Here is a 13,283-nt window from a genome sequence, read left to right as displayed (position 1 = left end):
AGAAAGGATATACAATCCAACCCCCATGAAGTATCGGCATGTTTTTTGACAATATTTACAAATGTAATACCTTAAATATGACATGACCCGCTAAGAATATACGCCGATACGGGTGAAAACACTGGAGACCGGAAAATGAAAACAGTCGAATCGTGGAACACTTCCGAGTTCTGGAAAAAAATGAACGACTTTTGAACTGGCCAATCGCAGACAGCTCTTAAGTAGCTCTTTGTAGCCAATCCGAATGCAGATGGGAGGTCCCTACTCACTACATAGGATAAAGCTCTCTAGAGAGCATGGCATTACAGGCTCAATGTACACTTCACTTAAAATCTTGTATAAGGACCCTTTGTGAAAAAATGTACTTTCTTACATTAGTTTGGAACGACACTTCGAGTGACGTCCCTTTCCCGAAGTGCCATTCAAGGGAGCGAAAACGCCGTTTAGAACGCTCCAGTGGACACGACAATTAAGGGGAGGAGTTTCTACCCGGAAGGAAACAGTCATCCGAGAAGCTGACTGATTTGAAACTCACGCTGACACAGAGAAATTAGAAAATGTTTAACCTCCTATTTGCTCATCCGTACGCCACAGTTACGCCAGCACGTTACTGAAATCATCGTTTTCAGATGTATCAGTGTCAAAGAGCATTAGGTCGCAGCGACATCTAATTAAACACGTGCAAGTGCAATTCACGCTCAAAGCAAATACACTTGCAGCGAGTTCACGAGACTAGAAGAACATGAACAACGAAAACTTCAACCTGAGCGAAAAAATCGTCTCGTCTTCTTATGTGCGGCAGGGTCTTCAAGCTCGTCGCAGTCACGAGCAACTGATCAGAGTCCTTATAGATCAGGTAATGACTTTGATTATGTGCTCAGCTTATTGATATGACTGTGGAGTTCCCACGGCCATGAATATATCATGGAATATATATATATATATATGTAAGTGTTTTCCAGGCCTAGGTCAGTAATGGTCGAAGGCTAATAAAATATTTGAAAGCCATGGAAATGTAAATTAATAAAAATTATAATAATATAAATAAAATAAACTGGAAATATTTTAGTAATGGTCGAATAAAACCATAAAACGAGATATTTTCATGGAAATTAGGCTAATTAAATATTTGAAAGCCATGGAAATGTAAATAATAATTATAATAAATTACATAAACTGAATTCATTTTTAATGGATTCAACAACATATTTTGCATATCAAAATTGCATATACTAATAGACAAATTAAGCTTTTTATAGCCTATATGTTATTATTCAGTTGGAGACACAATGTAAGTACTGACCAGGGACATTTCCATATAGTCACATTTGTCTTTGCTTGCCCTCTCTTCAAATAAAAAAAATGTAATTATCAAAGTTAAAAAAACTAATTGTTTCAAAACAATTAGATTTTTGCCAAAAATGCAACTATCAGCACAGATTAATCTGTAAGACCGATATAACAGTCTACCTCTAATACCTCTGTATTAATAGTTTTCAGGGTTCCCACTGTCATGGAAAACTTGAGAATATTAGGGAATTTTAAAATTGTGATTTCCAGGTCTAGAAAAGTGAATAAAATCTTTGAATGCCGTGGAAATTTCTACAGTGAATTTAATCTTTTCTCATTATTTTCTGTGCTAAATATTTTTTTATATTGACAACCTGGAATTATCAGGGGACTTTTTTTAAATAAATGTTTATTTAGTCTTTTTTGATTGTCAGACTTCTCTGTTCTTGTAGGGCAAATGTCCAGAGGAAAGATGGAGCGAAAGCACCATAGAGCTCTTTCTAAACGAGCTGGCAGTCATGGACAGCAACAACTTTTTAGGAAACTGTGGTGTCGGAGAGAGAGAGGGCAGAGTCGCCTCCAGTCTGGTGGCCAGAAGACATTACAGGTTGGCCACACTCACTGTAAGGTTTTGTGCCACTTAAATCACTGTGACAAGCCACCTGTTCTTTTAAAATGAGAGAAAGTGTAATAGAATAGGCCATATGGTATATAGAGAGCCATCCAAAAAATATGGACTGTGACCTCCCTTTTACTTTGAGACTTTATGCCGTGTTTTTCCTACAGACTGATCCATGGCATCGGTCGATCTGGGGACATTGCTGCTGTGCAGCCTAAGGCAGCCGGTTCCAGTCTTCTGAATAAAATCACCAATTCAGTAGTGCTAGATGTTCTAAAATTAACAGGTGAGCAAACCTCACTTTAACTCTATTAACTACATTGTTAATTAAATTATTAATAGTTACATTTTTAATGTCATGTCTACACACCTGTATGTGGCAATGGGACATGGATCATTCAGAAGATCATTGCAGCAAACTCTTAATAATACAGCATAAAGTATTTGCACACCTTTAACTATTTTCACAGGTGTAAGAAGTGTGTCTTCGTGTTTTGTGGTCCCCATGGCGACAGGAATGAGTCTTACGTTGTGCTTCCTCACACTAAGACACAGGAGGCCAGGAGCGCGCTACATCCTCTGGCCCCGTATTGACCAGAAGTCCTGTTTCAAATCTATGGTGACTGCTGGTAAGATTCTTTGAGAAACATTTATTATGCTATTTTTCATTTTGAGATGATTTAAATATGATTTACCTTAAACTAGCTACATTTCCATCCCATGTGTTCAAAAGCACAAAATCATCACTTCTGGAGAAATTGTAGCCACTGGGAGTCTTTTATTTATAAAATACTTGGTTTACTTGGCTTATGTCTGGGAGCGACAGTGCGCGTCACAGTTTGGGAGCACTGTGTGTGTGTGCATTCACCCTTCCTTATGTCTTTGCTGTGTGGATCTATAATATATTTTTCAAAAGTGTCTTTAAACATGCACTTTGACACAGTTCAAGTTTGTATTGGACTTATTTGCTCTGCCAACTCTATGTAGGCTTTGGATGTTCTAGACAGAATCCAGAATTAATAATAGCCACAGTATGAAGAAGGGTTGGCACTCCTACATGTAATATTTCATTTTTATTCTGTCTCGCTTTGAAACCAGCAGACTTTGACTTCTGAGATATTGGTCATTATACACATTTGTGTGGTCAAAACATTTGCAGATTAGCTGCTGACTAGAAAAAGGAGTGCAAAACGATGTGCATAAATTAAGGAAAATAACAGAAGGCAACATTTTAAAAGAATTAGAAAAATATTAAAGAATAAGATATTGATAGAAAGGAAGTTTTAAAAAAGAACGTTGGACAAAAGAGACAGTCTTCCCTTCTCTAATCTGCCAAAACAAGAATAGGTCACAGTTGACCTTCATATTAGTAATGAATCTCACAAATTACACATTAACATTATCAGATGTACTGTGTATTTTAAAAGGTTTTGAACCTGTGGTGATTGAGAATGTTCTGGAAGGAGATGAGCTGACAACAAACCTAGAAGAAGTAGAGCGGAAGATTGAGGAGTTGGGTGCCAAAAACATCCTGTGTGTCCATTCTACAACATCATGCTTTGCACCACGTGTCCCTGACAGGCAAGTCATAACCACTGAAAGCAAATGCATTTTCTCTACATACATTCTAGCCTTACATAGGTTCTTCGAGCATGTAGATATAAAGTTTCAGGGATGTTCTTATTAATCCTGGATAATAATACATTGTAAGTTGCAACAATACATTGAAAGTCCATTGTACTTTTTTACAGACTAGAGGAACTTGCTGTTTTGTGTGCCAAGCATGATATCCCCCACATTGTCAACAATGCCTATGGAGTGCAGTCATCTAAATGTATGCACCTAATTCAGCAGGTACCTCCTTTTCATATCAACCCACACTGATCTTCATTTTTGAGCAGAGATGCTTTTACCATACATTTCATTTCTCAATTTATATATGTACTTTTCAGTAAAAACCAATTTGGCTTATGGAGTATCTTTTATAGGGGGCCCGTGTAGGGAGAATTGATGCCTTTGTCCAAAGTCTTGATAAGAACTTCATGGTTCCAGTTGGTGGGGCCATCATCGCTGGATTTGATGAGGATTTAATTAAGGAGATCAGTAAAATGTACCCTGGTATGTATATGATCTTTAAAGAGCAAATATGTCATAAATGAGTGATTTATTATGAACCTGATTTGTACAATCCGTATGCACGGATGCAAGTTGTAACTGCATTTATGTGTCTACAGTAATCTCTTTCTATTTATTTAGATGCAGTTCTACAATTGCAACTGCTAACCCATTAAACCTGCAGTATATATTCTGTAAACTTTTTCCCTGAATATTCTGTAGTTCATAACACTGCTATTACATCTTAAAGCTACCTTTTTAACTTTTTTTTTCTCCTCTTTTTCTTCCTCCTTTTCTGTTTTGTATGTATGAAGGGATAGTTCACCCAAAAATGAAAATTCTCTCATCATATACTCGACCCTCATGCCATCCCAGATGTGTTTGACTTTCATCTGCAGAACACAAACAAAGATTTTTTGAAGAATATCTCAGCTCTGTAGGCCCATAAAATGCATGTGAATGGTGGACAGAAATTTGAAGGTCCAAAAAGCACATAAAGGCAACATAAAAGTATTTTATAAGACTCTAGCGGTTAAGTCCATATCTTCAGTAGTGATATGATAGATGTGGGAAATAAATAGATCAATATTTTTGTCCTTTTTTACTATAAATTCTCCTCCATGCCCAGTAGGTGGCAGTATGCACAAAGAATGGGAATCACCAAAAACAAAAGAAGAATATGAAAGTGGAGATTTATACTGATAAAAGATTTATCAGTTTCTCACCCACATCTGCTTCTGAAGACATGGATTAAACCACTGTTTTATGGATAACTTTTATGCTGTCTCTTATATGCTTTTTGGACCTTCAAAGTTCTGGCCAGAGCTTTTCTAAACATATTGGTTTGTGTTATACTCTTCTGTATTGGCACAAGGGTGAGTAAATGATAAGAGTATTCATTTTTGGGTGAACTAACCCTTTAATGTGCCACTACAAAATTGCTCTCTGCTGGCGCCAGCTTACACCCACCTTTTTTTTCCAGCAGTGCAGAGGAAATCCCAAACACTCAACTATTGATTCTCTGAGTGTGCTTGAGTGAGTTAGTCAGAACATACTTTTGTCCATTACTTTAGTGTACTGCATTTTTCCAAGATGACACCACTACCACACTCTGATGATCATTTAAATTCGATAAACCTGGCTCTTTTGCTTTTAAACAGAAAGTGCTTGTAAGGTCTTTTGCTTTTACAGCAGAGGATATCCAATATAAAGAAGCTTCACTATCCGTATTATGTTTGTACTTTTCCTTGCCTTCATAAAGTGTAATGAAGACAAGCATTCGCCTATACGCATTATAATTCACTTAAATAAGGTTGGTGGTCTTGCAAGCTGTTGATTTAATGGCATTGAGATCACCCCTGACGTCAGATCTGCTCTGATCCAGGTCGAGCCTCTGCCTCCCCATCTCTAGACGTGCTCATCACATTGCTCTCTCTGGGGGCCAGCGGATACAAGAAACTCTTGACTGAGAGAAAGGTGAGACACCACAAAGCACCCATGCTAAATTTATCCTCATGTGCAGTGAGACTACTTTCAGAAAGTGGCTTAATCGTAGTAACACGCAATTGATTTGGTACACTGAATTTTATGTTCACTTCGATGTTCTTAGCAGCCACTTTCTAACCAAAGTAATTAAAAGTGCACTTTTGGACGCAGCACCATGCAAAAGCAATCTTTTTGGTTACTGGTGCTATTGTAGTGATGCGCTATTAGCAGTGAGTTTACATTATTTTAATCCTCTTTATTACTGTAGGGGGAAACATTTTTAAAATGAGGGAGAAATTCCTGAAGTGAGTGCACCTTTAAAAGAAACTGAACAATGTCTCCCTTACTTAGTGTAGTATTTGTTAATAAAAAAAAGTCCTGACGTGGTCTTGACGTGTTAAGAGCTGTGCTTTATGCTGTCCTGCGTAAAGCATCTTTTGACGAGCTATTTTCTATGGTGCAGACAAATCAGCCTTATGCTTGCTTTCGGGAGGAACAAATTACTGTGTTCAGAATGTTTTCTTCATTTATTGTCAAACAAATGTATTCTGGATAGCGTGCAGCTTCTTTTAAAGGGATAGTTCACCCAAAAAATTGTATTCCATCATAATTTTCTCACTTTCATGCTATCCCAGATGTGTTTGACTTTCTTTTTTCTGCTGAACACTTATATTTAAGCTCTGTAGCTCCATACAATGCAAGTGAATGGTGATCAGAACTTTTAAGGTCCAAAAAGCATATTGAGGCAGCATAAAAGTAATCCATATGACTCCAGTTAATATATGCCTTCTAAAGCAATGCAATCACTTTGGGTGAGAAACAGATCAATATATGTTCAGAAAATGAGTGAAAATTTATAGTCAAACAAATGACTTCAATATTGATCTGGTTCTCACCCACACTTATTATATAGCATCTGAAGACATAGATTTAACCACTAGAGTCATATGGATTACTTCTATGCTGCATTTATATTCTTTTTGGACCTTCAAAGTTATGAAAACCATTCACTTGCATTGTAAGGACCTTCTGAGCTCAGATATGCTTATAAAAATCTCCATCTTTCATGGTTTAATATTCCTACTTCTATTTAATATTCAAAGAGTAATACAAGTACACATGAAATCAAACTTTACCCATTTACCTGTTTACTTCAATTCACGTTGCTGTGTGTCTTTGCAATATTTCATCAAAATGTTATAACATACTCCACTTCTGAAATGACTACTTTTCACCTGATGTCATCCAACGGGTCCCAGAGGTGTTTCAGCGGAATAATCCTCCACAATTGACTGCAAACTCTTAAGATAGAATAATTTTCCAATGGATAAAATATGTCCTGCCCTACTTGTTTTCTCATTGACTATCCTATTTTAAATGTTGTTTCATATTGACTTCTAAGTCTTTCTGCACTTGGTCTAAGCCTAAAATAATGTGTTCATGATTAAGCATAAAGACACATGGGCATGAAACTCCAATTCATGGTAGAAGACACCATTAGCTATCATGTGTTATAGCGTTCTGAGACCATATTGATTTAACACTGATGCATCCTGATTATTAATAATTTATCTTCAGATTGAACAGTTGCCTTTGTTGACTAGATAATGTGTTATTTGTGGTCCGATTCAGTGGCGTACCATACTTCATGCTGTTCTAAACCTGTATGACCTTCTTTCTTCTTTGGAACACCAGAGGAGATCAGTCAGAATAACAGCGTCAGTCACCATTCCCTTTCATTATGTGGAATAAAGATGTGAAAATTATTGATGACTGAGGCTAACATTTTGCTTAAAGGCCTGTTTATTCTCGGATTTGTTGTAAATAAGACGTACATTGTAGCTGCTCTGCCATTTATCAAATAATTTCTTGTGCTCCGATACCAAAAACAAGAGCAAATCAACATCCGTCTTCAATGGTGGTTCCTTGTTGCTCATCTGGGACTGCTCTCCATAAAAAAATTTAAAAAAACATTTGGGTTGTCGGTGGATGATTTTCAGATCCTGTTTGAATTGCTCTATAAAAATTCCTATTCTGTATCTAACTCGCAATGAATATTCACATTGACAATTAAGACTTGATGTGAATAGGCCTTAACATCTAATTTAGTGTTCCACAAAAGAAAGTCATATGGGTTCGGAACAACATGAGGGTGAGTAAATGATTACATAATAGGTGAACTTTCCCTTTAACGATGCTACAGTAGGGAATGCCAGCTTTAGCCATAACCTGAAGGCCTCCTATAGTTTATTTGTAATATTGATCCCAGTGGTAGGACACAGCAACGCCAGCAAAGCTGATTCTGTTGACGTAATTACATTAAAGCTTCAGTAAGGTATGCGGTCCACAATGTATTTGCGTCTGGAGAACAGAAAGCTAGGGATGAAACAGAGACAGGGGCTGGAGAATGGTTGCAGGTGGTGAGTGTAGGCAAGCAGGCAAAATGGCTAATTAGCAGAAAACGGAATGTGCGACAGAAAAAGCTGTGTGGAGAGCTATTTTTAACTTGCAATTTGTATGGCCCACAGGAGCTGTACAGCCACCTGGCACAGGAGGTGAAAGCTCTAGCTGAGAGGCATGGAGAGAGACTGCTACACACTCCACACAATCCAATATCACTAGGTGAGAAATTAAAAAAAATATCTAATGTCTTATATTGTGGTCAGTGGGGCCACATATTTGAGATTCTGCAGAATTTCTAGGTCACTAATCAAAAATGGCAATTATGTGTCATTGACGATGTTAACTCAAAAGGTCAGATTTCCTTGCTTCCATTGAAGCACAAGATGCTCTTTGAAACATTCTCAAATCTTGCTGGACAACATGGATCATCAGGTTTTGCAGAAATATGTGGAGTCCATGCCAGCTTGTGTGCATTCTGTCATTATAGCAAAAGGGGGAAATACTGAAACCAGCCCGTCTGGGACCAACATCATCCATTCGATTATCTAATCTGCCAGTCTTGAGGCACCAGTGCATGCTCTTGATAATGGTCAAGGGCTTCAGTTAATGTTCACATCAACCATCAGAATGGGGGCAAAAAAATATATCTCAATGATTTGGACCATGGCATGATTGTTTGTGCCAGATGAGCTGGTATGAGGATTTCTGAAACTGCTGATCTTGCTGGGATTTTCACTCACAACAGTCTCTAGAATTGACTCCAAATGATGCTAAAAACAAAAAACATCAGTGAGCGGCAGTTCTGCAGATGGAAATACCTTGTTGATGAGAGAGGTCAACAGAGATTGGCCAGACTAGTTCGAACTGACAAAGTCTACGGTAAACCAGATAACTGCTGTGTACAATTGTGGTGGGAAGAATAGATACTTAGGTGACCTACACAATATTAGGCAGGTGGTTTTAATGTTGTGGCTGATCGGTTTATATTTCCTTTATGCTGTCTTATTGGGTGAATGATTTTTAAGTTAGAAAAATGCAAAACAGATGCATTTTCACAAGTGGACTCTCAAGCCCAACTGTATGTTCTTGGTAAAGGCACTTGGATATATACCCTGTTCAGACCAATCTGAATAGACCAGATTACCACTAAAAGCAAAGGCTTTTCAAAGGTGTCTCTGTCATTAAATGTAATTTGTTATTTTGGTTGTTTTTTTTGTGTGCACCACAGCCATGTCACTGAACCATCTCAAGACTTGCAGTGATCAAGCTGTCACCCAGTTGGGCTCCATGCTTTTCACCAGACAGGTGTCTGGGGCCAGGTGAGCTTCTGTCTGCATTAATGCCTGTTTTAATCTCTGTATTTGTTGACCTCTAATTTGACTTGAAATGTAATAAAAAATGATTACTTCCACATTAGCTGTTTGTTTGTTTCTATATTACTACTATTTTTTTTATATATATATATATATATATACACACCAAATACTGTCCTGTATGCTGCCTCATTTTCAGTGCTTAACAGTTTTGCAATTGCTTTTAAACCAATTGCTCCCTGTGCTTGTTTTGTGGATGTAGGAAGTTATTTCCATAGTTCTCACAGGTGCCTTAGCATTAACTATGGACATATTCCACTGATATCTGACAACTAGAAAGTGTTCAAATACTAAAATGTTAAGGATTTTTATTGTGTTTTCTAAAAGTGTGCTTGTGCCATCTTTCATTACGAAAATGCCAGTTGGTTTGATATTTAGTTATTAAGTGCAATGTCATTCATACATTCAGTGGGTTAAGTTTACTAATACTTTTTTGGTGCCACTGTTTACAGTGCATGAATGATCAGCTGTAATATTGGTGTGAATCGGTCTTTCTGCTGTACACTATTATTATTCAAATAGGGGTCTTTCCTATTCACATGCCGGGTTTTACCTAGCAGTATTATAAAATCTAGTCTGTCATGGCCGATGTACTTTAACTGTCATTATAGATGTACAATAAATAAATATGACATGAGTATTTAAGACTTGGTTATAAATGTAACACTATTTCTGCAGTGATATTGGAGTGTAAGATAATCGATACTGGACTGTTTTTGTGTTTGAAAATAACTACCTTCTTCTTTGGCATGATAGAGAGACTCTAATTGTCCTCATTAGTCTTTTGGAAGACTGGTTTGATTCATCATTGTTGGTCAGAAATTAATCATTCACTGGAAATGGTAGGATGGCACAATTAATTGTAGCAAGTCTGAAGATTTGTTTTCCTTGGAGAATGTCATACCATTAGATATGACACATCTTAATGAGGTGTAGGTCTGGGTTGCCAATTCAGCAAATGTCTGTTTTGGAATAAATTACTTTTCTTCTTTTTTGAAAATTAGTTGTTTGATCTGTCAGCATTGTCTCTTTAAAAAATTATGTATTTAACTTGACTTAATGGTGATGTGTGTAATTTTATTGACTTTACAATACTTCTATCCTAGCTTAATATGCAGGGACAGATAAGTAAGCCATTCATAAGTTAACATCACCAAAAGGTTTAAACCCTTTATAGTGACGGGGTCCTCACATGTCCTGGAAAACCTAGAATTTTGCAATGCAGTTTTGCAATTCCAGTCATTGAAAAGTCATGGAAAATTAGAAAAATACCTAAATGTTCTGGAAAATATATATATTTTTTTATAATAGAACTGTTTGACTGTTCCTACAAGTGATGCATGCTTTAAAATTAATGTGTGAAGCCAGCTGCTCATACTCTGAAAACACCTCATCATGATCATCACATGCTCTCTTTTGTTTGTGTGAGATAACAGAGCAGAGCACTCTGAAGTGGGCAGCACATACAGACTATGTATTTACTTATTTAATCACAGCTTTATGGGGCTATTTAGAGAACTGCTGTTCTGGAGGTGAGAAACTACCGTCCAAAACACACAAACGGCAAAATAAAAGCTTGTATTTTGCTTAAATATTACACTTGTTGGTCACAAAACAATGTCCTTTAAATATCCTGAGAAGTTGTTCCTTGAAAAGAGTGGGAATCCTGAATGACTCTGTGGTGCTTTCAAAACATAGCTCTGTGTATTGCCTTCAAAACACGTGCTATTGGAATTTTTGTAAAACGAGTTTCATACTTGGAGGTTGCACATGAACGCCCCCTGAAGTTGTAATTACATTTACATTTATTGCATATTTCAGAGGCTTTTATCCAAAGCGACTTAGTGCATTCAAGGTATACTTTTTTTTTTTTTTTTATCAATTACAGCTTGTACATTTTATATCGGAGTTTCCCAGCTGGGAGGAGCCATAAACTTTCAACATGATTGTGAAGAAAACCGTTTCTTTAGAGATTGATTGTTTTTATGAATTTTTCTAAATGCAGCTACCTTGTTAGCACTTGCCATTGCGGTCATATACGTTTATGTATATCAGTAACCATTTGATGCATATTGCTAATTTTTTACACATAGAAAATAACACGTTTTTGACCAAAGTTCCATTGACGTTAGAAAGCTGAATAACATGTATTATGGTGTCCAAATTGTAGTTCCCCGAGAAATCTGCAAGAATGAACCTGCTGTCGTCCATGTTTCAGTCAACAAAGCACTTGTTGTTATGATGGCCAAAGTGGAAAGTTAGATAATTCCGATACCACAAAGACAAAATTAGAGACCACTCTCAGCCAGACACAGTAACATTGGGACAACCAATGGCTTGAGTTTGGGAGAGGACTACCTGTTTATCGACCAATGGTGATTGGAAGTGTTAATGAAACCTGTTTGAAATCAATCGTTATTTTTTACAATTCCTTTTGAAATTATGCACTTATTAACTGTGTTCAAAGATGAGCTTTTATATAGCTATATTAATGTGTTAGGTGTGCACTCCATATTAAGGAGCAGGAAACAATTTTAACTCCAAAGAAGTTATGAAATGTCTCTATTTTCAATGGTATTGATGATGCTAACAGAGTTTATGTACATCGCATCCTCTCTATACATTTTAAAACATACACTTTTGTTGTGGTTTTTTATATGGTCTTACAGCAGTGACCTAGCAATGTCTTTACAAGGGTTTGTTTCATAGCTTTTAATTTTATTTATAAGATACTAATGGTTTGTTTTTAGTAATTGATTTCATATTGTCTTTGCATATAATACATCTGCAACTTTAATATGCATGTTTCTTTTTGAATTAACTTGAATGCTGAAGTTTCCACCAAGAGACTGAGCTCTATGAATGCTAAGGCATAACCTCCTAAAAGCTCAGTTATAGGACCATCTATGTTTACAGGTTTTCTAGGAGTTAATGAGGCCTTAATGAGGCTATTGGTGTTACTTAAATGAGAACAAAGTGGGCTGCACTAATAACAGTACTGCAGTCCCTGATATATGTGAGCTACCTTTTATTAGCGCTGCAAAAAAATACATTTCAATCAGAAATTATGTATTATAAATACTAGGGTTGTCACGATACCAACATTTCAGTAGTTGATACCAATACGTGTGAAAATTTTAAAAAAGTGACATTTCTCATGGCTTACTCGTTTGCCTAATTCATTGTTGCAGGGTGGTCCCACTGGGTGTGGAACAGACTGTGAGTGGACACACATTCCGTGGCTTCATGTCACATTCAGATGCCTACCCATGCCCATACCTAAACGCAGCCTCTGCTATAGGTATAACCAAAGAAGACATATCATTGTGCATGAAGAGACTTGATAAATGCCTCAAGAGTCTTAGGAAAGAAGTTTCTTCAGAAAAGAATGAGTCCGCATCTCCAGTGGAATGTTTGGAAGACCAAACAGTGCTCTGAGAATACAGGTTTTTCAGGACTGTATGATATATGAACTTGATATTGTGACAATTACCTTATGTTTGATCTGAACAAATGCATCTATTGAGTTTCTCCATACAAAACTAGGAAACCTGTGTTTGAAAGCTGTTTTATCTGACTGACAATAAATACACAATTTCATTTTTAAATAATCTGTCCTTGTTGCTTTTTACAATGTTCATATGGATAAATCTATAAATGCAGATGGAATTTTCTGTTCAAGACATTTGAAGCACACTCCAAAATGTTACATTTCTCGAATAAAGTTTAGTTCTAAAATAAGATTTTTACACCGTTTCATTCCTCTTGAGTTCTGAGGTCGATTCTGACACGTTCTGTTCCTGTTCTACCCCCAAGGAAGCATATTTACATTAAAAAAAAAACAATAGAATATAAAGAAAGTGATCATTTTCGGTGGTGCTTGTAATGTATTAACTACACAAAATTGTCCAGCATTTTTACTAACATCTGTTCTGTGATGTGTTAGAGGAAGCTGCGTAGTATCAGTTTTTGAGTCAGATGTGTTGACTCGGCTTGCT

The 13,283-nt window shown here is 36.7% G+C and overlaps 1 protein-coding gene across 1 annotated transcript; it reads left to right on the top strand.

Annotated features, from left to right (window-relative positions):
* Positions 1–309: 309 nt before the first annotated feature.
* Positions 310–12,989, top strand: LOC127658515 (O-phosphoseryl-tRNA(Sec) selenium transferase). Its single transcript, XM_052147830.1, has 11 exons — positions 310–856; positions 1,743–1,897; positions 2,077–2,195; positions 2,380–2,538; positions 3,337–3,490; positions 3,661–3,763; positions 3,898–4,027; positions 5,409–5,500; positions 8,038–8,131; positions 9,141–9,231; positions 12,477–12,989. Exons 1-11 carry the CDS (start codon positions 743–745, stop codon positions 12,721–12,723), a joined length of 1,458 nt encoding a protein of 485 aa, XP_052003790.1. The 5' UTR covers positions 310–742; the 3' UTR covers positions 12,724–12,989.
* Positions 12,990–13,283: the final 294 nt, after the last annotated feature.

Source organism: Xyrauchen texanus, chromosome 2, assembly GCF_025860055.1.
Source record: "Xyrauchen texanus isolate HMW12.3.18 chromosome 2, RBS_HiC_50CHRs, whole genome shotgun sequence".
Classification (NCBI taxonomy): Eukaryota; Metazoa; Chordata; class Actinopteri; order Cypriniformes; family Catostomidae; genus Xyrauchen; species Xyrauchen texanus.
This window is presented reverse-complemented; position numbering and strand designations above follow the sequence as displayed.